At 34.1% G+C, this 20,448-nt stretch overlaps 2 protein-coding genes across 5 annotated transcripts; both read right to left on the bottom strand.

Annotated features, from left to right (window-relative positions):
• Nucleotides 1-1,156: 1,156 nt before the first annotated feature.
• LOC126699413 (transcription factor MYB8-like) lies at nucleotides 1,157-2,901 on the bottom strand. Its single transcript, XM_050397189.1, has 3 exons — nucleotides 2,594-2,901; nucleotides 2,331-2,460; nucleotides 1,157-1,968 (listed from the first exon to the last, which is right to left on the bottom strand). Exons 1-3 carry the CDS (start codon nucleotides 2,724-2,726, stop codon nucleotides 1,251-1,253), a joined length of 981 nt encoding a protein of 326 aa, XP_050253146.1. The 5' UTR covers nucleotides 2,727-2,901; the 3' UTR covers nucleotides 1,157-1,250.
• Nucleotides 2,902-9,019: 6,118 nt separating this feature from the next.
• On the bottom strand, nucleotides 9,020-19,312 carry LOC126698418 (O-fucosyltransferase 9). 4 transcript variants are annotated; one of them, XM_050395624.1, is made up of 10 exons: nucleotides 18,522-19,311; nucleotides 16,658-16,730; nucleotides 15,874-15,950; nucleotides 15,460-15,548; nucleotides 13,833-14,030; nucleotides 12,971-13,175; nucleotides 12,707-12,874; nucleotides 12,113-12,280; nucleotides 11,800-11,990; nucleotides 9,020-9,401 (listed from the first exon to the last, which is right to left on the bottom strand). In XM_050395624.1, the coding sequence occupies exons 1-10, from the start codon at nucleotides 18,936-18,938 to the stop codon at nucleotides 9,278-9,280; spliced, it is 1,710 nt and encodes a 569-aa protein (XP_050251581.1). In that variant the 5' UTR covers nucleotides 18,939-19,311; the 3' UTR covers nucleotides 9,020-9,277. The 4 variants fall into 4 exon arrangements, 3 of the variants coding, with proteins under 3 accessions (XP_050251581.1, XP_050251580.1, XP_050251582.1); XM_050395623.1 differs by having other exon boundaries at nucleotides 9,020-9,446; nucleotides 18,522-19,309; XR_007646455.1 differs by having other exon boundaries at nucleotides 9,347-9,446; nucleotides 11,800-11,976; nucleotides 18,522-19,312.
• Between the last annotated feature and the right edge of the window lie 1,136 nt (nucleotides 19,313-20,448).

Genomic DNA, 20,448 nt, shown 5'->3' on the forward strand with positions numbered 1-20,448 from the left:
CTTCTGTGCACATGGGCCATGGCTTACCTACCCTTTGCACATGGACAAGGTAAGAAAATCGTGTACTTAAGTAGGACCATAGTCTATTTTTTAGATCTTCATCAAAACAAAAATAGTCTATTTTTAGGTCATATAATATGAAGACTTTATAATCTGACTTACTGTAACATGCTTGCTTTTCAAACTATAATTTACAATCTCTATTTGAAGGAAACTATACAATATGAAGAATCAAATAACATTTTTTTGCGCCCAAGCTAGGGATGGTGTGAAGTATATATAAAATTTATAATATTAACAGAAAATGTATTTACATTTTTGTTTTTGTTTTTGTTCATTACAAAAAATATTTGTTTTTGTTTTTTTGTTTTTTCAAAACTGTCATCCATATCACTAACTTTAAATTAAAATTAATGAGTAATACGAAAGGTGCTAGAAATTTTACTACAAAATCCTTATAAACTAGTATTTCAATTTTTAAACAAAAAAAAAAAAAAAAACTATAGAATTTATTTATTATATTTATTGATGTTGCATACTTGCATTAATCACATTTACTATCATATCTTTTTATTTATTTTTCCAATAAAAATTCACTATAATATCAATCATTTGGCAATAAAATAATAGTAACTTTTGTATATCAACAAATAGTTTTATCTAAACTTTTTGTTTTTAATAATTCGATGGTTTTTTTCTTGGATAAATCAATAGTTACAACTGGATGAAAAATTTGAACTCTGAATGTCTTCATTAAAAACACCAAAAAATACTAACCAGTTGAGCTATAAAATTATTAAAAATAATTAAATAAATACAAGTTACAACAATGGGAAGAAAAGGGATACGAATCAGTTTTATTCTATACTTATAAAAGATATGAGGTTATGCCATTGAGCTATAAAGTTCTTAAAAATGCTATCAAAACTAACATATAAATGTATTAATATTCCTCAACTTGGCATGATTAACATATATATATCTCTAAAAATGGGATATGATTACATGTCAAGTAAAACCATCAAACAAGCATTTTAAAAAAATTCTAAAACTCCTATTATTTTTACCACCAAAAACTTACAAACTGACATTAATGTAATTAGTTTCACTTCAGCAATATAATAAATAAATATCTAAATTGCTTTTCTATGAGAGGTGATAATTAAGTCCCTTTGTAATATTGATGTAGTAAAATTTGTACATCACTGTAAAGGAAAATAGCTTATCAAAAAAAAAAAAAAAAAAAAAATTTATGAATTCAAAGGTCTGTAATATCTGTAGAGCCCATTAGAATTCTTGCAATTCATACACAACTCAGTACTATTACTGCTCTGATACCCTAATTGGCAACACAAACACACTGCCTGTGCTACCATGGCTGATTGCACTGTCCCAAACAACTGGTTATAACCACCATGAACTTGCTGTAGCTTTGACTCGGCTGTGTTTGCACTTGACACCCTGGTTGACTCTGTCTGAACCGGCCTAAGTCCAATAGAAAGTTCCAAGTTTAGCTCACTTTCATCAAACTTGTCTTGCTTTTGTTGTTGTACTATTTGTTGTGGTGGTTCTTCCTCGGTTGTTGTGCCACTACTAGTGCAATTAACATCTTCAAGTGGCTCTATCTTCGGGTAATTCAACGTGGGTACTGTAATTGTTGTAGAACTAAAGTTGTTGATGTTGTTGTAGTTGTACGTGTTGTTTGTCTGGCTGTTCTTCATGAGGTTGAGCTTGGATACAGGTAAAGATGGTAGAGACGAATTGTTGCTGCTGAAATCTAAGTGGGAAATTGTTGCTGCTGGTGTTAGGACTGTGTTGGTGGTGGTGGTGGTGGTGATTTCATTGAGAGGACGGTGTGTTTGAGGGTCTATGCCACGGCTTACGAGCTTGCGTTTGATGTGTGTGTTCCAATAGTTCTTGATCTCATTGTCTGTTCTTCCGGGCAATCTTCCAGCAATCAAAGACCATCTGTGAACAAGCAAAGTAACCTTATAAGAAATTGAATTTCATAGCTTTTTCTTCACTTTTCCTTAGCACCCAAATAGGGTCTAATAGAAAACTAAAAGTTAAAATGAGATAAGAGTTCGAACTCAGGACTACACGAGATGGGGTTTGAACTTAGAACTACACTTAGATAACTAAAGGTTGAGAATTTAATGATTGATATGATATTTCCCAAATTGGATCAAAAGGAGGATAAGTTTTATGAAAAAGATTGGAAATTTGGATTGAGACAGGTTTCGAAAAAGAACCATGCCTAGAGCCAGAAAATTTAAAAGTTGAAAAAAATTTATTTGTAAAATTGGATGAAAAGGAATCAAAGGGCTTACTTGTTTCCCAGCAAACTATGGAGCTTGATGATGAGTTCATCTTCTTCCTCAGTGAAATTGCCACGCTTGAGATCAGGGCGCAGATAGTTTATCCACCTCAATCTGCAACTCTTGCCACATCTAAGTAATCCTACAAAAGAAACAAAATTTATGAGAGATTGCTATAGAAACAAGAAGAGGGGGTATCAATTTGAGGTATATTTGTAAAAAAAAAAAAAACGATTAAGATCAAGTTATATATATCTGGTGTAACTTTTTTGTACCTGCGGCTTTTGGAAGAGAACGCCAACAACCTTCACCGTGGACTCGGATATAGTCTATGAGGCGCTGGTCTTCCTCTTTGGTCCAGGCACCTTTGTTGGTGTGTGCTTTTTCACAACAAGGCGAGCGTCCCATGGTTTGATAAAAATAGTTTGAAGAGGTGGGATTTGGTTATAGATATAGAAACACCCAATACAGGAAGTGGATAAGTATGCAAGTGTTTGATATGTTTACTTTCTTTGGCTCCTTTGTTTGCAAGAGGTTTTTTTTTTTTTGAAAGTAGAGAAGATAAGAACAGAGTAGAGAGAGGGGGGGGGGGGGGGATTGGTTTTGAAGGAGTGGGGGAGAGAGAGGAGAGAGGAGATTATATATATGTGGAGATAGAGAGAGAAATGAAAGGGAGGGAAGCAATAGACTCGGATTCTTAATGGGGGAGAGAGTGTGGTGTGGGGGGAGATTTGACCAAGTTGGTAAGAAAGACAAGTGGTTAGTGGTTACAGATAGGGCTGGATTTGGTAGGTAGCTCTACTTTTACGTCACATTGTGGGCTCTCTCTCTCTCTCTCTCTCTCTCATTCTCATTATGGAATGAGCTAACTCAGCAAGAAAAAGAAGAGAAAAAATTGAATTTGATTGATAAAAAATAAAAGTAGGAGTTAAAATTTATAAAAACCGACAAAAAACAGAGTTAAAACCCAAAAGCAGAACAGACAACAGAGAGAGAAGTTCAATATCACAACAATATTGCTTCTATTGAGATTTGAGAGTTTCTAGCTTGAGAAACCCTCTAAACACAAAATATTTCACACCTGATTAATATGATAGATTGTTAATAGTAGGTAAAAAGATGTTACCAATGATAGGTTTGGATAAGAACTAATAAAAATTTGCCAACTCAAACTATTATGAAATATTGTATTTTTTTTTTTTTTTTTTTTTGTATGTATCATTACTATTCTAGCTCTCGTTTGTACACATGGAAAGTAACAGAGCATATGTAAGAAAAAAGAAGATGGATGGCAATAGTGACTCACATGTCTCTGTGGGCCTAGGTTCCCTCCAGCTGCCCTTTCCAGTTGGTTCAACTGTACAATAATTGGGGTCATACTCAGGCTATGATTGTCGTTGGATGAAAAATGAACATTACTTCTACCAAAAAAAAAAAAAAAAAATGAACATTACATTTAAATTATCCATAATATGGTAAAATTCATTTAGTTTATTTTAAAATGAATAGATAAAAGTTTTAAAAACTCTTGGAATTACACTAAGAACTTTAAAGATTTTTAATCCCACGTCATTGGTGCTATAAGAAACTAGGACAAGACACAGGAGAGTTCATTCGATGTAATAGTGAATTTAGTCCCACTTTATAATTATTCGAGTTAAATTTAACAATGAATTTAGGTTTGTTGTCAACTGAGAATTCTTGAATTAAATTCTAGACCTCGATTTTGAGGTGGTATTATAGGTAATCATTGCATATAACATTTTTCTCACATAAAAATAGGTCTCATACTCGTATGATCTTCTTTATGTGAGAGGGATGTTACATGCAATTGTTACATAAAATAATAAATCATTAATTTTCTTATTATTGATTTCCTTAAAATAACCAAATTTATATAGAAATAGAAAATTAGTAACTCATGACAAGTACATCAATGAGTTTAACAAGGTTATTTCTGGTAGAACACTTGCTGATATTACATCTATTAATGAATTCATTGAAAAAAAAAATTAAGAAATTAAATTTTATAAGAATTAGACAATGCTGAACTCTTTTATTAGATAAAGTGTCATCCCACATACATTAAAAATGCATCTTATAGCTAATATTATATTCAAGTATTAATGGGCATACAAAAAACATATTCATATAATCTGTCAAACAAATACTAAATATGTATCTTTCTCAACAACAACAACAACCAAAAAAAAAAAAAAACTAAATAGGTATTAATATAATCTAACAAGCTATGTAAAGTGCAAATCCCATAAGAAATTGTTAAATACAGTAACATGCAAGTTTTACTTAAGACATAATACATTCTTATTTATTCTTTGGAGAAATTAAGAGCATTTTTTTTTCTCACACATAGAGACAGAATTAATGTTGTTCTAGCAAAAACAAGAAATATAATAAAGGAGAAAATTGAAAAAATATATGACACATATCTGATATCACCAATTGCTCAACTCAATATGGATCATAGCTATAGGCAAAGACAATCAAATCACTTAGTGTATAATGAAAATTATTACCCTACATGAAATTTTACTACACAAACAATCTGCCCGAAAACATAACATACATTAAGAGTTACCGAACAACATTGCACTTAATTGTCAAAAAAGTAAAAATTATTAAAATTAAAAAACCCATAAAGCACCATTGCACTCTCCATGTGACTTTTTTTTTTTTTTTTTTTTTTATAGAGTTTCAACTTATGACATCCGCTTTTGATGATTATGCTCTTTATAATTAGACTAAGACACCAATCAAAATCTCAAATCTCTTATTAATTATCAGAAACTTTACTAGTTGAGTTAATCCAATTTTTACTCTCCATGTGACTTTGTTTCACACCATAGTCCTTTACTTTTTGGGTATCAAACATTTTGCAGAATGAGGAAATCTCTCTGCAAGGAACCTCTTATATTGCTTTCAGTTGAGCTTAATTAAAAAGACTCAAAGATTCAATTCTCATATTTTTATCTTCATATTCACCTTCTTTATTTTTTGGTTACACAAGTAATAGGGATTAGGGAGTGACGAAAATAATTAAAGAAAAGGTGCATGCGTTAAGGTGACTAGTGCAATACCTGTGTTTCAAGCAATTAGATAGAATGCAAATGCATTGTAACTAGGCAGAAAAATAGAATGCTATCACTTGACACACAAAGTCACAAATACACTCTAGATACTTGTGAGTATGATTGTAATGTTCATTCTGTCATTCACTGTACATGACGCATATATAATGGTTCTTGTGTCTCTTTTGATGTATAACCTTGTTTGTTAAAATTTTCACGTTTTTATCACCACAAAAAAGATGATTAGATTTGGATAATTGGACCTCTCACCGTTCTATGACACTAGAGCATTCGTGAGACACTCATTAGAACCACAAATCCAATCAGGGATTGGAGGTGAATCCTTTTCTTAATTAAGAGATTTTAATTAAGAGATTTTAATGAAGGAAACAAGTCAAAAAAAGAAGGAAGTGGACCAAAATAAATAAATAAGGTAACAAGGAGGTTACTGAAAAAAAGATGAATAACAGAATTAAGAAGATAGTGAATAAGCAAAGCAAAAACAATTAAGAAAGAAAAAGAATAGATAAGATAGAATTTCAACTTATGTGACATATACTCTATAATGATTACTCTTATCGTCAAGCGAATATATCAATTGATTTTTTATGTAGGCGAAGTTTGAATTCAGAACTCTTATTCGAATATAAGAAACTTCACCAGTTACGCCCCATTGTAATCATTGAATTATTAAATAGAAAAAAGAAAAGAAAAGAAAAGAATAACTAAAATACCCAAATAATTCGACTACATGTCATAACCAATTGTTCATATTAATGGAAAAAACTTAGGTAATCCAAAGCACTACTCTAGAACCATGTAAGAATTGCCTCATATTGAGAAACAGATGCCTCACTGCTCATGCTGCTTACCAACTACATGCATAGAGTTCTTGGGATGGGACTGGCAAATGGCAAGGCCACATGGGGAAGGTAATAAGTGTAGGTTTCTCTTGCAGATGATCCTTTACACGAAAGTCAAGCATGTATTAATGCCTTAGCTATATTAGGGAGATCGCAAGTTGAGGATTTTGCTTTGTTTTCAACTTTTCCTGCAACTATTATTATTGATGCATTTTGTTTAACCTCTTTTCAAAACTATTTTTATGATACAAGTATATAACCTCTTTTCATTGATGCATTTTGTTTAAAAAATAATCTGGATAAAAATATAATAAATCATTCATGAAATCATGCTCCTCAACCTTCACCCCCACCCTCCATTAATTTTTAAGTATCATCCGTACTTTTGCATTTCCAATCCAACTTTATGGCTGATTAAAAATTTGTTTTCCAGTCATTTTTCACAAATTTAAGATATGTACTACTACTCCCATACGTGGTGGGAAGCTAACTTGCAGGTAGCTATAATTTATGAGATGAATACGAAATCCATTTAGGAATTGGGACCTTTAAAAGCATCACCAAATATATATGGCAAAAAATAGAAAAAATATATAATATGACATAACATAACGTTGGACATAGCTAGTAGAAAGAACACATACCACCTTACATCCCATGCTGATCATCACATTAATTAAACCAATAGTCAATTTCGTACACTGACATACAATTAATCGTTTGACTTTATAGTCCTTTTTCTGGTTCTGAGGCTCAAAGTAGAGAAAGAACACCACCCTAGATGGTTAAATATCTCTTAAATCAGGCTAATAGATGTGTTCAGGTATTAACAGCTTGCTCAACTATGATGTTTGCTACAGTAGACACAACACTTGTTCATAAATTATTTTCAAAACTATTGACATAATCTGTTGTCATTGAAGTAACATAACTTTTGCTTGGATTATTCACTGACATCGCTTTTATGAGTTTTATCTGCTCACAACAGATCATGTCATCAACTATAATGAAAAAAGTTGCGTGCATGGCCTTACTGTTTCATTTTTCAACAAATATCATAGAATGCAATGAACTAATCGGACTTTTCCAACAGAGGCAATCTCTCAAATGTTAACAGTTAACCTTGACTGTGTGAAAAGCCATAATCACAACTCACAAGCCACTGTCACCACTAGGGGCAGCACTATATGCCTCAAGTACGCCACCACCACCACCACTAACCTTACCACTAACATTAGCATCGATCATCAAAGTTGCACTAACTTTTTCACCCAACACATGCCAATATTGGTAATACTTACTACCCCCATAGTCAATGCCAACCAAACCCAGCAATGCTATCCTGGTTTTACTATACAACAATTTTGCAAAATTGTCTTGTCAATGAGTGTCAGAAGTGCTTAAATTAAAATTTATTTGTCAACTTCTTATAATGAGTCGTGCGAGCAACTTTTAGTTAAAGGGGTATTTGATTATTATTGTTTGCTACTTTCTAATGCAGTGAGATTCGTTCAATTCCTTCTTAACGAATGCAATCGAACATCCATTAACATATTCCTTTCGTTTGTTTCCATCAGTGAGAAAAAAATCAAAACAATGAATGAATGGTTGAAAAAAGTTCATTTTCCAAAAATTGGTCATATTTGGCCACCAACCAGGTTTCTTGTTAATTGCTCCAGGTACTTTTAGACAAAGTAGTGAACAGTAGAGTTTCCAAGTTAATGTCGTCCACATGTGTAGCTAAAATAGTCAAGTTGCTCAACCAAGTACGCAACACTCCATTCCTCTATTGAAAAGCAAGTTAGGAATGGAACTTTTCAAGGAAGGATTGGAAGGATTGTTATAGAAAATGTGGGAGGATTTTTGTTTTCTTTCTTTGTCTCTTGGTAGATTTTAGGTTTCTTCATCTAAAGAAAAGAAGCATACAGCACGCCTCTTAGCATTAAAACGTAAAAAAAACAATAACAGGTAGAGGCAAGAGTAACACTAGTGCTAGCCCCAGCTCCATATGATAACAAATATGTCAAGCATGCATGGTGCACTTCTTAGTTGAAGTTGTAACTTACAATGCATATCTAGGGAATTCACACAGTTGATACCAATGCACTCTACAATAAGAACATCTAATAGAACATTTAAGATTGAAATACACTTCTAGTTCTTAAAACTCAGGATTATTTTCATTTTGGTCCTTTCTATAACTCTATACATTTTGGTCCTTTCTATAACTCTATATCAAAATTTTAATTTTGACACTTCAAAGCTCAGGATTATTTTCATTTTGGTCATTTCTCAAAATTTTAATCTTGACACTTCATGCTTGATTAATTCTATTTTTATATTGACCCATTACATTTTAAAATTTTCATTTTTAACCTTCATGTTTGATTAAGTTTTTTGGTTTAACCCTTCATATTTCAAAATTTTTATTTTGACCCGTCATTTTAATCCTTTAATAAAATGAAATTGGACAGATAAGGGACCAATATGGAACGAATAAAACATGAAGGGCCAAAAATTTCCAAACGTAAAGGGTCAAAATGAAAACAATTCCTAACTTTACAAGTTAAAAGTATACTTTAGTCAACAAGTTTAAAGCATATGCAAACAAAAAACAATCAAATAGTCATTTTACAACCTAAATTAGAAACCACAAATTATGTGATATTTTTTGATAAGTAGCGATTAAGCAATATTAATGGACAACAAATCTACAGGGGAAGATTGAAGCATGTCACCAAATCAAAACTAGTCACCAAAGCAAAGAATGCTACATATAATTTAATGCTAGATTACTTTAGTAAATCATTACAAGTTACAGCGTCATGTACAGTGAATTTTGAGTACAAAACTACCAATCTTACTGGGTCAACCTCAAAGAATCAAAACCTCAAAAACTCTCCTATCAACTTGAATGAAAGAATTATTTAAGAATTCAATTGAATAATACACTATAAAATACAGGTGTGGAAAATTTGTGACCCTACGTATTTGTACATTCAAAGTTTCAAGCAAGTCTTGTTGTGTTACTGCTTTCACTTCTTGCTTCTGCTAGTTTACACATGCAATCTGGCATAGGAAAGGTGTAGAGTGACCCGCTAGGCTTCTTCAATTCAAATCCCTTATGATCACTGTGGCGAAGCATGTCTTGCATTAGTCGACTAAAGTCTTCCCATCTAGAGAAGTCAAATAAAAAAAAGTAATGAATCAAATGATAAAATTCTATGCTTATTATGGCAATTATTGAGAACAGAAGCAATAATGAATTTTTTTTTTTTTTTTTTTGGGGGGGGGGGGGGGGTGGGGGGAGTGATATTTGAGGACCGATAACATTCATTAGAGCATTAGCATCAGGAAATGTTACTATCCTATTTTACCATTTCAAAAAACTATTTTATCAATTATACCATACCATTTTACAACACACCCAACATCCCAAAATTCTATTTTACCATACTACACATTAAAATAATATAAAAATAAAAATATTCTCACTACAACCACAACTCAACAAGCCCAAATATCTGACGACGATTCGTACTCATTGTGATTAATTGATTCCGCCGGCAATTCGTTACTTTGTTTTTGCTCTTCTTTTTCTACAAGTCCAAAATTGGCGATTTTGATTTTCCCATTGTTGAACATGAGGATATTCTGAAGCTTCAAGTCACAGTGAACAAACCCTTTAATCAAATAGAAGAAGCCAACAAGATTTGTAACCCTCCACAACCAGATCCGTCTCACTCCCTCTCTTTGCTATCTTGGATTCTCTCTCTTGTCTCAGCCATGGCCAAATCCATGGTCTTGTTGGTTTCTGGGGGTGAAAAAACCATCATTGATCTCTATGACCCACGCCGATCTCCACCAAACCCATCACCAATCTCCAACCCAAACACTGGTGATCTTCCTTTAGGCACCGATCACAGCAAAAAAAAAAAAAAAAAAAAAACCACAGATCCCGCCGGATCAATCCTCTCTCTCGTCTCAACCATGGCCGAACCCATGGTCTTGTTGGTTTCTGGGGGTGACAAAACCATCACCGATCTCCACGACCCACGCTGATCTCCACCAAACCCATCACCAATCTCCGACCCAAACATTGGCGATCTTCCTTTAAGCACCGGTCACAGCAAAAAAAAAAAAAAACCCACAGAACCTGCCGAATCGATTCTCTCTCTCGTCTCAGCCATGGCCGAACCCATGGTCTTGTTCGTTTCTGGGGGTGACAAAACCATCACCGATCTCCGTGACCCACGCCGATCTCCGCCAAACCCAAACACTAGCGATCTTCCTTTAAGCACCGGTCACAGCAAAAAAAAAAAAAAAAAAAAAAAAAAAAAAACCACATAACCCTCCAGATCGATTCTCTCTCTCGTCTCAGCCATGGCCAAACCCATGGTCTTGTTCGTTTCTGGGGGTGACAAAACCATCACCGATCTTCGTGACCCACGCCGATCTCCACCAAACCCATCACCAATCTTCGACCCAAACACTGGCGATCTTCCTTTAAGCACCGATCACAACAAAAAAAAAAAAAATAAATAAATAAATTTAAAAAAAAAACCACGGAACCAGAGAAGGAGAGAGCAGGTGGAGAAACAGAGAAGGACGAGAAAGAAGAGAACTGAAATAATGAGATAGAGGAGAGAGAAATTTTGAGGGAAAAAGGTGAAATAAAATATTATTATTATTTTTAGAATACTGCTACAGTGCAATTCTTATTGCAAAAAAATTTGCAATAGTTGGGTTTAGCATTCCTTGATGCAGGGCACTTTGGGGCTTAAAATGCCAAATTCTTCTTACATTTGGCATTAGCATTCCCCAATGCTGATGCTCTAACAAAGTACATGCTTATTAAAAACATGGGAAACTAGAAATTATTATGCAAGGAGCCAAAAATCTTACGAGGTAGCACCAGAAGCCACTTCTGAAGTGAAGGTGCACATAGCCTGACATACAATATTTGCATGCTGGGATACTTCAAATCAAGGATATTTCTCAGGACATTTATCTACATCTCATACTTTTTTGAACATAGCTAAGACCATTTTGGACACATCCTACATATTTCAAGCATAATTTTAAATGTTCTAAGTGCTTAGGAACCATCTGCTGTGGATCTATAGCATAGTGCTTTGTAGATAATGACAAATTTCAAAACATGTAGTTCTTTAATTATTTTCATCGTCCAATGGGCCGTATAATCTAATTCAAACTGAACAGAAGAAAAATAAAATGTATAAATCATTCAAGCTCTTTTGTTCTTGGTACACAAACAAGAAGCAAAGTGAGGGAGATTGATTTTACATCAACTGATTTGATTTTTAGAATTACCGGTAACTATTGATGATCAATTCTGTTTAGCTGAATAAAAGTTTAGCATTGAGACTGGTGAGATAATACTGGATGTAGAGTATTAGCACATTTTTCTTCAGTACCATATTCGTTGATTGCATAGTTTGAGAAGTGCCGCTTATAAAGTTCAGAAATTAAAACTGAAAAATGAAAGAGAGTTTAACTGCATTGTACCTGATATCAGGCCTATCAAATAATAACGCTAGTTTCCTCTTATCAGGTTTGATTGTCTTAGCATGTCCTCCATAAAAATAGCGCCTGTGACCCATCAAGAAGTGGGGGAAATTTCCACCCTGAGTTGTGACAAACACTTCACTGTGAAGACACACCGTATAATCAAGAGCAGCCAACCTAGATGAATGGCCCTACATCAGAAACTTAAGTATTAAAAAGACTGACTTATTCCTAGCTTTATCTTCTTTTCTACTAGAGATGATTGTCTGGTTCCTAGTTGTAAAAAGGGCATGCACCATGGCTTGTATGATACCTTAAATGGAGCAAGTTCTTCAGGAGTGGCTAAAGTATCTTTTGTCTCTAAACGTGGAAACATCTGTTTAAGCGGAGCCACGTACTTTTCCGCTTTATAGATTTTTCCAGCTGCAACATATACTGAGGTGTTATTATCGAAACCCATGCCCCTAAGCATCATTCCAACCTATAGTACCAAAAGGAAGTGAACAGATCAGCAGACATGAATCAGAATCCAAGGACATGAACTAGTCACAGCTGCAACAGTAATGCCTTAGTTTTTTAATCAAGCTGAGTTTACCATCAGGTTTAGATGTAAGAAACTGTGCTCAGATGCATTTCACAAGTAATAAATAATAATTGACAGGAGACCTGAAATATGCATGTTTATGTTTTTAAGAGGCCCACTCATATATTGTGAGGGATTAGAGCTTTTAATGGTAGAAATGGGAACTCTTAGATACTGTTAAAGACTCAAAGAACCCAGATGGCAGATATTTTCAGAGCTTTGAATCCTAAGATTTATATAAAGCTAAAAAGAGTATATTACAAGAAAAGGGGGGGAAAATAGAGAAATTACCAAAAAGAAGAATAAGTTAATGCGTTTGTATACCTCCAATGGAGTTAAAGGGCATTTTCCATCTACCCGATTTGCACCGGGCCTTATTACTCTACCCCTTCTTCTGAATTTTCCTCTCCAACTTCTTTCACGTGCAATATCCATTTCATGTTTCTCTTCCTCCCCACCATCATACTCACAGCACGAAAATGCTACCATGTCCTTTGAAAGAGGAAAATTGGCACTTAGAAATGATCTAGGACATGGCTACTTTCATAAATCATACATGACAAAAGAATGCAGGGACAAGAATAACACCTCCTCAAAACGAAGATGCACTGAAACATATTTACCGCCACTCTGGGAGCTATTCTTAACCATCCGATCAACCATGTTCTCTGCAAGCCTTCTTATAGGTCCTGAAAACCTTAGTGCTTCATAATTGACTAGGCATCTAAGCCATTGGACATTTGAAGGAACTTCCTGGGCCAACCTATTTGAGAAGGGTGCAATGCGTACAGCCCTGCACCAAGAAATGTGGAAAACATATAATTTGTCAAAGACATGTTACAAGCCCATCAATAGAAAAGAGATCAGAGGGTTGCATAGGTAACTGTAGGGAACCTGAAGGCAATTTAAATAATTGATTACAGTAGAAAAGTATCTACGTAATAATTTGTCCCCAAATATTGCATAGCTTCTATATATGCGTGTCTTTGATAATTATAGCCCAATGCTAATGATAGATGGAAAAATTTAATCACATCCCTAAATAGAAAAAGCAGAACATTTTTAGGAGTTCTATCCACACATCATCATTTTTCAGTTGAAAATTTTTATTTTTTCCTTTCAAGTATTTAAAACACAATTTTTGTCATCTTCATCCTCAATTATGTGAAACAATCCACTTTACCAAAAGTTGGCAAATGTTCTTTGCATCATTGGACAAGAAGTCAATTATAATTTACAGAAATAACCGCAAATCAACCTAACAAAGCATTGTCTATATTTGTCCATTATGTGAAAGTAACAGACATAATACCATGAGATTATGCAACAACCAGTGTAAACAAAAAGGTATTAAGGTTTTTTTTTAATTTATTTTTAAGGCTAATTTATAATAATTACTGTTGTGAATTTGTTCACATACTCAGAATTGAAAGAGACAAAAATCTCATACCCCATTTGCACCAGCTTCGGTAGGACCTTTTGAAGATAGTAGGTTGGACTTGACCAACCTTTTACTCTCAAATTCACAATCTTACTTATATTATTGTCAAACCGCTGAAGTATATCTTCTGGGAGCTCTCTGACCACATTAACATGATTTTTGAGTGCATATATGAAGAAATCTTCATCAAAAATGTCCCCAAACTTGCTGCGATTCCAGCAAAAAAAAAAGGATGAGAAAATCATATTATAGTCAATTCAATCAAGATTCAAGGCTCTTTTGAATGTAAAAACTAAAAAATAAAACTAACAAGAAAATGTTAGGCAAATAGATGTTTTGGAGTGTATGCCTTTTGCTATGGTCAAAATAACCTTTGTTAATCCGCAACAGTTTTTAAACTGTCAATTTCCAAAGTATAGGTCCCACTACAGAAGCATGCCAATTTACTCAAACCCATTCACTGATTTAAAACAAATCAAGGTTCACTTATACCACATATCAAATTTAAAGTACATCTTAATGCAAAAATAGGTAGCTGCTTAATCTCTAATATGTGTCACATGTTCTATATATCATAGCCACGATTCACATGTTCTATATTACTTCATAAATTTTCCCTTTCTTTACCTTCATAACAAAATTAAACTCTAATCAACTTAAAACCCTTAGAACAACAAAAGAAATCCTTCAACTCCAACCATGCATAATGTATCAAAAAAGAAGCAACCCTAACTTAACAATTAATACTACACAATGCTACTTCCTCCCTTATATGAGCAAGGTGGCAGGTGAAGTCGTGGGTTTAAAACCCACCTAAAAAATTAATCATCCATGCCTCCTCAAACAAGGCATCACCCACGTGAACACAATGGTTACTAACTACAAAGGTTAGACATTCAATTAAAATATATTTTCCACATATGGACACTCCTTCCACCTTGCTTGCCTTAATTAAAGACCTTGAAAGGATGTTGTTTAAGAAGGAAGAGCTCCCATTCTGCAAAAACATCTCATTGTCCACGTCATGCTTGCTAAGTTAGGGGCTGGAAGACAGAAAACAGTGATAATGTTTTGAGAACTTAAGAACAGAACATGAGAATAATTTGTCCATTCCCTTCAAAACTGAATTTGTGAAAAAAAGTAGCAGATTTTCACCTTAGAAGCTTGCCTACAGATATTTGAAACTAATCTGCAAACCCATGGCCCTAGATCTAGTAGAATGGTGTAATATGATCTATGTAATCACGGGATGAAGTTGGCATATGGGAGTCTTGAGTTAATTTATGCCTACATTGTAAAGGTGACTCTGACAGATGAGAGCTTTTTTACCCTCATAACTGTGCAAAACTTAGAATAATAGGAAGGATGCGGTGGTCAACATGAAGATCCTCCAGTAAAGAAGGATTTTCCAGCAGTCAAAGCGGCTGGATCTGCCAGGTTGGCCAGAAAAATCAAGTTGAAGGAGCATTTGCCCAATAAAAACACTCTGGCCCCATCCTAATACCTAATCGCCTCCATGTATCTTAAGAACCACTAGGCAAAGCTATTTAATAAAAATTCAATAATAACAAAAGAACCACTAAATATGTGGATGAAGATGATGATCATTGAAACACCAACAATAGCTGCAACATACCTGGAATCTCGCCAAACACTATTTAAATGAAAAATTGGAATGACAAGAGTTGCATTCAGTAATCCAGCCACTGCAACTGCATCGCATATCTGTGTAGAAAGGATGGAAAAATTACCAAATAAATTTTAATGCGGAGTGTAAGATATACTTGACAAATTTATTACATTCATCCCATCATCATTCAATATCTGACTGATCAGAGATATTTCAGCAAAATGCTCTAATGTCTTCCAACAAAATCTGAATCGGAACAGATTTAACATCAGCCAAAGACCAAAAGACATCAAGGTCACCAAATCATCATGTCTAACCCACAAAATTCATTTCCATCTATGATCTAAGGCAGTATTACCATATTCAACCAATCTTTCTAGGAAAACAAAGAGAAATAACATTTGAACAAACAAAACATACCGATAAGCGCTGTTGGTTCAACCCACCATTTGCTTCAATAATTAGGAAACCATTTGACTTTGGCAATTCTGAGAAACCTTAAAGCATAAAAGACAGCGCTCAGCTACTCATAATTCCTTGACACGCAAAATGTAATTCTAAATACAACAAAAATGAAATATTAGGAAACACAAATAGTAATATGATGAGGCATGTTATCCTCTGTTATTAGAATTTCCTATAAATATTTCACTCCTAAGTTAAGCGTAGGGCCAATTAAATCAAACATAGCATTACACGTTTTTTTTTTTTTAAAATGGTATATGCATTATGCAGCATACTTCCAGTCATTCAACATATGCATGATGCTGAACAGAAAATTTAGCGTAAGTAGCTTTGGCCAGGCACCATTTAACAAGACAAGGAGAGAAAATCACTTTAGATGGTTTGATCAGATGAAAGGAAGATCCACACATGTGCTATTGTCGCTGTGAGTAGCAGCAGTAAGAATGGATCTCATCATTAATGATGCATGAGAGGATATTGCCTTAGGAAGAACCGTATGCAAAGAAGGATCACTACACCCAACCCCAAATTTAGCAATTAGAGCCCATGAGCTCTAACCTGAATAGCACTTCTTCCCCCATAAGAATGGGGTGAAAAGTGCAGTAGTGGTTTAAGATCTCATGGGTGTATGCGTAACTAAAAAAAAAAAAAAAAAAAAAAAACGATCATAGACTATAGCAGGCAATCCATAAAAACAAACAGTAGTCATATTAAGTAAAACTCTATAGAAAACCCAAACCTGTTGTTGAAATACTCTTGTCAACACAAGGCTTCCAACCTTGACGCCCAGTTGAATTCCATGCCGTCATCAACTGCATGATTTCCATTGCAGTATATTTTTAGTCATATAAGTACACATAGGGTGTAAATAACATTTTTAAAATAAGAAAAAGAAAATAAGGCATAACAATTGAAGATTAATTCCTGAAGCAGCACAAAATATTTATAAAAAAAAAGAAAGAAATATCATTTAAACAATAAAAGAAAGAAAGAAGAGGTAAAAGTAAAAGATGCATGACCTATGGAAATAACTAAACAACACGTCAACAAATGGAGCCAAAGCATGCCAAACACATTTCTGATAGGGTTCACCAATGAATTTATAGCACAAAATAATAATAATAATAACAAAATTTGGAGTAAAAAAGAAAACCATTAACACTGTAGTTATATGTTTTAGGAAAGACCTTATGTTATCACAAGAAGGTAAAGTACATTGTTGATAGGGTACAAATGAGAGGAACTAGATGTGGACGTCATTGTGGATTGCCTGAAAAATGTAAAATCTGGGATAGAACTTGAAACAGTTGGACATGAACAGAGTATTTCTTCAATGAAAAACAAATGTGCATGCTCGAAGGAACACTTCAATGAGGTAGGGTGTTATTAATCATTGAGTCTTTCACGTATCCTTTTTGGCCTCCGGCCTCCCTCTTAAATTTGTAAATTCTTTGGGTCTGTTTGAATACCGTTTATTGCTGAAAACTGAAAACTTATTGTTGAAAACACCGTAGCAAAATAATTTTTAAATGTGTGAATAGTGTTGTGGGACCCAGTTTTAAAGCAAAACTTGCAGGTCCCATGAACAGTGCACAGGACCCAAGAAAAAAACGCCAAATGCAGATGTCACTCCTTTTTAGTGCAATCCAAACTCAGCTTTTGGCTCACAAGTAAAACTCCCTATTGACAACAATAGTAGGTCCTCATAAATCCATATAAACCCCTCAACTTTCCTTTTGAGTAGTAGCAACTCTACCTTTAACCTGCTAGGCTCATTAATATTTGAATCTTCTCATCAACCAAAATGAACACGTGTGTGCTTACCGTTACCCAAACTTATCATGTGATATTTCTAGCCCACGATTTAACTCATCAAAACATGTCTAATAATCTTAATCTACGACAACAATGCAACTTAGCATAAAATCTTTATTCCAAATCGAGTGCAACATGGCTTCAAAGTCATTCATCAATCTGACAATTTTCGCATTCTAACAACCAATAAAACCTTACATCTACATACACTCCAACCATAAAAAAAAAGGTCCACGAACCCTTAATTTTCTTCTATAAGTTAGTTTTGACATGAAGGGAAGAGGGAAGAGAATATTTGAAAGTACATTGATGTCCATAAATTAAACCCTTTCTTAATGTATACCCTCCTTTCTAAAGCTCTTATAGATACTATATGATTTGAACTGAGTTGGGTTGTCCAATTGATTGTTCTTTACCACTGACGAAGACACCAAATTAGATTCTTTTTAGTCTAAGCAGGATTCGAACACAACAACAAAAGACTCTACCAGTGGAGCTAACTCGAACCCACTACTCCCTTCCAAAGCTTGTTGAACTACAACACTAATTTATCAACCGTTCTCATCGAGTATTCATAAACCAAACCGTAAAAACACAACAATTACATTGGAACTAAAAATCATGACCGCCCTTAAAACACAATAAATCAAAGCCAATTATAACACATATTGCCAAACCCACAAAAATTCACACAAAGCATAGTAGGTAACATTAATAAAAACAACTAAAAATTCATTCTTTTTCCACAAATAAGCTTAATTTCAAAGAGAGCAGCAAAAAAAGGGTACCGCATTGACTCTACTCCCATTACTCTCAGCCTCCATTAACGGCCACAACTTCTCAAACACCTGAGGGCTCCGATAAACCGAACCGGGCGCCATTGCCGTCCGATGCTTGCTCCTGTGCACAACAACTCCAACCACACTGTGCTTCAAATTCACCACATCAAATCCCACCGACCCCATGTACAGCAGCATCAGCGAAATGTACAGTACCGGCGCGAAAAGCAGCACGCCTCGCCTCCGGAACACCGCCGACACGAACACGTACACCACTCTCTCCACCGCGCTCGTCTGCTTCGGGCTCCGGCCGCCGGCGCAGCCTCCGGAGAGCTTGTTACGGCCGTGCCGGAACCGCGGAGACGACGGCGGCGACGACGAGGAGGAAGTCCTCGCCGAAGAGCCGAGTCTACTGTAGCCGTGCATTTGGAAAAAAAGCTAGGGTTTCTGAATTTGAAAATTGAGCTAAGCAAAATTCCGCATATTTAAAGTGAGAGTTTTTAAAGTTTAAAGTGTGATTATAATTTATAGATTGAAAACTTTAAAAACTGCTTTACAGTTGGAAAAGGTTTGAGCTTTAAATTTGAGATTCTCGGGAAAAGGAAAAGGTTTTCCCTTGAAAAAGATTAAACAGAGAGTGAGTGAGTGAGAACTGAGAACTGAGAACTGAGAACTGAGTTTGGTGAAAACAGAGAGAGAAAGAGAGAGAGAGGTTGGTGAGGCAGAGTAACAGTGGAATAAAGAAGATCACGTGGTACGGTCTGTCGTTTTAGAGAGAGAGAGGAGGTGGGGTTGTGTCGTGTGTGATAGATTATATATATGACATGTGTAGTTTTGTTTTCTGGGTACTGAACAGTGTTGGAATTTGGAGTAAAAATTTTACTCTGTTTTGAAGGTAAGTGTTTTATACTTTATAGTGGCGTGGAAGTTTTTCTCTACTTTTTAGGCTAGTGTTTAGGTGAGAATGAGATCAAGTTTTTAATGGATGAGGAAGTATTTTCAAAAAGGGAAAGTTAATGGATGAGAAAGAATATGTTTTTTGTTTTTATTTTGAGAATTTACAATTTTTTATAGTAAAAGAAAAAAAATAATTAATTTTTTCATAAATTTTTATATTTTCTAAAATTGCCAATTAACAAATGGCCAACACTAGCTAATCAGACTTATATTTGTGACGGTATCAAAAGTTTTGTGACAATATATTTTGTCTTTATTATATATTATATTAATAATTACCATAATTATAAATTTTCATTTTTTTTAAAAAAAAGGAAGAATAAAACATGTTAGTTGAACCCTAAACCCTCAAGTACATTGTGCATAGAATGAGTTATTAACTAATAAATGGCTATTGCTATAAAATCAAGTTCCACATAATACAATAATAAAATAAATATCTATTAATATCAACAATAATTATCAAATTTCAACAAAAAAATTAAATATTGAGGGAAAAATATCATATTTTATAAGATTGCTTTAGTGAGAATTTACTATGATAATAACAACATCAAATAATTAATTCAGTATTAATAAGCATAATTAATTTTTCTCACTTTGTATTATCCTTAAATATATAATTAATTTTTTTATATAATTAAAATAAATATAACATGGCAAACTTTTAACTTCTTTATTCATAAAAAATTAAATTATTTAATTAAAATTTTAAATATAGAATATAATTTAATCAATAACTATCTAAGTATCTTCCTTTAAAAAAAAAAAAAAACAAAAAATAAATTATCCATGTATAACATTATTGTTTGTGTGTTCATGGGTTAGAGTGAGTGTAAAAGTGTCAAGGGCATCAAGAAAAAGTCTTCCGATCGGAATTATGTAAAACATCAACAATGGTTGTGCAGTGATTAGCGGCTTTGGCTTTTTCAAAAAAATAATTGAGACTTTTAGATTTAGGTGGGGGCTGGGGATTTTT

This window comes from Quercus robur, chromosome 9 (genome assembly GCF_932294415.1).
Source record: "Quercus robur chromosome 9, dhQueRobu3.1, whole genome shotgun sequence".
Classification (NCBI taxonomy): Eukaryota; Viridiplantae; Streptophyta; class Magnoliopsida; order Fagales; family Fagaceae; genus Quercus; species Quercus robur.